This window comes from Otolemur garnettii, unplaced genomic scaffold (genome assembly GCF_000181295.1).
Source record: "Otolemur garnettii isolate 467f Iridium unplaced genomic scaffold, OtoGar3 scaffold00023, whole genome shotgun sequence".
NCBI classification, from domain to species: domain Eukaryota; kingdom Metazoa; phylum Chordata; class Mammalia; order Primates; family Galagidae; genus Otolemur; species Otolemur garnettii.
In genome coordinates, this window is record NW_003852418.1 from 10,688,750 (window position 1) to 10,691,863 (window position 3,114).

The 3,114-nt window shown below is 41.0% G+C and overlaps 1 protein-coding gene across 5 annotated transcripts in view; it reads right to left on the reverse strand.

Annotated features, from left to right (window-relative positions):
* The window catches only part of STAU1 (staufen double-stranded RNA binding protein 1), a 66,624-nt gene that overhangs the window by 31,139 nt on the left and 32,371 nt on the right, over positions 1-3,114 (reverse strand). For all 5 annotated transcript variants that reach the window (XM_012803881.2, XM_012803879.2, XM_012803874.2 and 2 more), the window contains exon 2: positions 596-734. In XM_012803881.2, the coding sequence (XP_012659335.1) occupies positions 596-696 (101 nt within the window). In that variant the 5' untranslated portion in view covers positions 697-734. The remainder of the gene's footprint in view (positions 1-595; positions 735-3,114) is intronic.

The following is a 3,114-nucleotide window of genomic DNA, read 5'->3' on the forward strand; positions in this document are numbered from 1 at the left end:
TTGTTTGGCGGGTCCGGGCTGGGGATTCGAACCCGCCACCTTAGGTGTACGTGGCTGGCGCCTTAGCCGGTTGAGCTATAGGCGCCGAGCCCAGCATTTATATTTTTAAAATGGCTTTGGCTTCCAAAGCAGGGCAGAGAAATAAAAGACTTCCATTTCGGTCATCAATCCATCCACTAATATCATATTATCCCCAGTAGCAGGTTTTCAACGTATAGCATTTTTCAGGTTACAATTAACATTTTATTGCACTTACAAAGCACACAAGTTCAAAAGTCAAAAAATACCCAATAAACAATCATCACAAAATCTTCAAATGCTAAGAATCATGGTATGACAAAAATCACATTCAAATATGATTCAGTTACACAAAGCAGTTACAAAGTGATCCTTAATCAGACTCCCTTGTGGGGATGAACCACCCTTGCTAGGGAGAATTAAGCTCAGGCACTTTCCAACAGTGTTTTAAGTGCACCAAGACACAGTTCCAAAGTCACAAGTACAATTACGCCACAGATCTACTGATATTATTTTATGTAAAAGAACAACTTTATTTTCACCTATACTGTACCAAAAAACCCAAGCTCACACATACCTTGGGGGGTAAGCACCTCCTCTCATGTTGTAGTTATAGGTGGACTGCATCCGAGAGTAAGGGTCTACAGGCTTATACATTGGTTTTTTTCCAAGTTTCATGCACAGTGCATTTAGCTCTACAGTAGGGGTTATGCTTTCTGTAAGAAAGAATCAACACAAAGAACTACTTTTTTCTGATATAAGAAAGATAATCTCTGAAATTGGACTTATGATACATTATTAAAAAGGGCCTGAGTACGTCACTGCTAGGTATCAGAGCAGGGACTTCAAGATCTGCTGTGGTGTAAATTTCTTGATATTAATACATAGTCAATAGCATAAAATCTACTCTAATGGCTATTGGAGCAATAATTTAACCCAAGATACTACCACTGGAAGTCATTCAATACAGTTGTCAGAAGTTCCAATACACATCAAATTTTTCAGTTAGGCAATCCCACGTAGGCTGGGTGCAGTGGCTCACGCCTATAAACCTAGCACTCTGGGAGGCTGAGGCAGGTGGATAACTTGAGCTCACAAGTTCGAGGCCAGCCTGAGCAAAATGTGAGACCTCCAGCTCTACTAAAAATAGAAAAACTGAGACAAGAAGATGGCTTGAACCCAAGCTGGAGGTTGCTGTGAGCTATCACATCATGGCACTCTATCCAGGATGACAGCTTGAGTCTCTGCCTCAAAATAAATAAATAAATAAATCCCATGTAATAGTGGCTTATGCCTGTAATCCTAGCACTCTGGGAGGCCAAGGTGGGGAGACTGCTCTGAGCTCACAGGTTTGAAACCAGCCTGAGCCAGAGCGACACCCTGCCTCTAAAAATAACTGGGCACTGTCCAACAGTTTGAGGTTGCTGTGAACTATGATGCCATAGCACTCTACCAAGGGTGACAAAGAGAGATTCTGTCTCAAAAACAAAATAAAATAAAAAATAAATACAACACTTATGTATCAAACACAACACCAAGCAATGGCAAAATTCAATTTAAATGCACACAAAAATCCACTTTAAAATGCCTCTTGAGACTTGGCACCCATAGCTCAGTGGTTAGAGTGCCAGCCACATGCACCAGGGCTGGTAGGTTTGAACCCAGCCTAGGCCTGCTAAACAAACAAACAACAACAACAACAACAAAGAAAAGCCGGGCATTGTAGCAGGCACCTGTAGTCCCAGGTACTTTGGGAGGCTGGGACAAAAGAATTGCTTGAGTCCAAGAGTTTGAGGTTGCTGTGTGCTATGACATCATTGTACTCTACAGAGGGTGACAAAGTGAGACTCTCTCTCAAAAAAAAAAAAAAAAAGGAAAAGAAAAGAAAAGAAATGCTTCTTGAGAATATATGTAGAAAGAAATAAAAATGACTTGGTTCTGAGTTACTATAATTGGTTCAAGTAAATTTAGTGCATGAATCAAATTTATAAGAATATCTTTGGGGTTTGCACAGAGTGCCACATGAGTTACCAAATCTCTCTCCTGCTCACATTAGAATTCTATTTTTTACATAATTCATATAGTTGAGTTTTAAACTATAGTCTGAAAAAAATTTTTTTTAAATAGTGTCACTCTGTTGCCCAGGCTGGAGTACAGTGGCATCATCATAGCTCACTACAACCTTAAACTCCTGGGTTCAAGCAATCCTCCTACCTCAACCTCCCAAGTAGGTAGGACTACAGGCATACATCACCATGCCCAGCTAATTATTTTTTTTTTTTACTATTTATTTATTTTTATTTGTTTTTTGAGACAGAGTCTCATTTTGTCGTCCTCAGTAGAGTGATATGACATCATAACTCACAGCAACCTCAAACTCTTGGGCTTAAGTGCTTCTTTTGCCTCAGGCTCCGGAGTAGCTGGGACTACAAGCACCCGCCACAGTGCCCAGCTATTTTTTGAGATGAGGTCTCACTCTGGCTTAGGCTGGTCTCAAACCTGTGAGCTCAGGCAATCCACCTGCCTCGGCCTCCCACAGTGCTAAGATTAAAGGCGTGAGCCACCGCGCCAAGCCTAATTATTTTAACTTTTTGTAGAGACAGGGTCTTGTATCACCCAGGCTGGTCTCAAACTCCTGGGCTCAAGTGATCCTCCTGCCTTGGCCTCCCAAAGTGCTGGAGTTACAGATGTGACCTATCACACCCTGCCAGCCTGAATCATTTTAAGAGCAGTTCTGACCCACAGAATTTGTCCATGGTAGACATCAAACATGAAGTATATCACAAAGAATTCAAAAACAACAAAACAGGTATAACCGAGACCTTCCCAGATTCATTCCTCCATTCGGAGGCCTGGGATGACTTCAGGCACCAGTGAGGGACCTCTGCTAAAAGAGCCACTCCTCACACAGCCTTCAGATCAGTGGTCTCCAACCCTTTAGCAGACACATTACTTGATTAGTATTCTCTCTGTTTGGGTCCCTTGAGGAGATATTGCCTACTTTTGTATATTTAAATAATAAATATTTACATTTTCTAATTATTTTTAAGCAGGACACATAACTAACAATCAGCACTTCTTTTTTTTTTTTTTTTT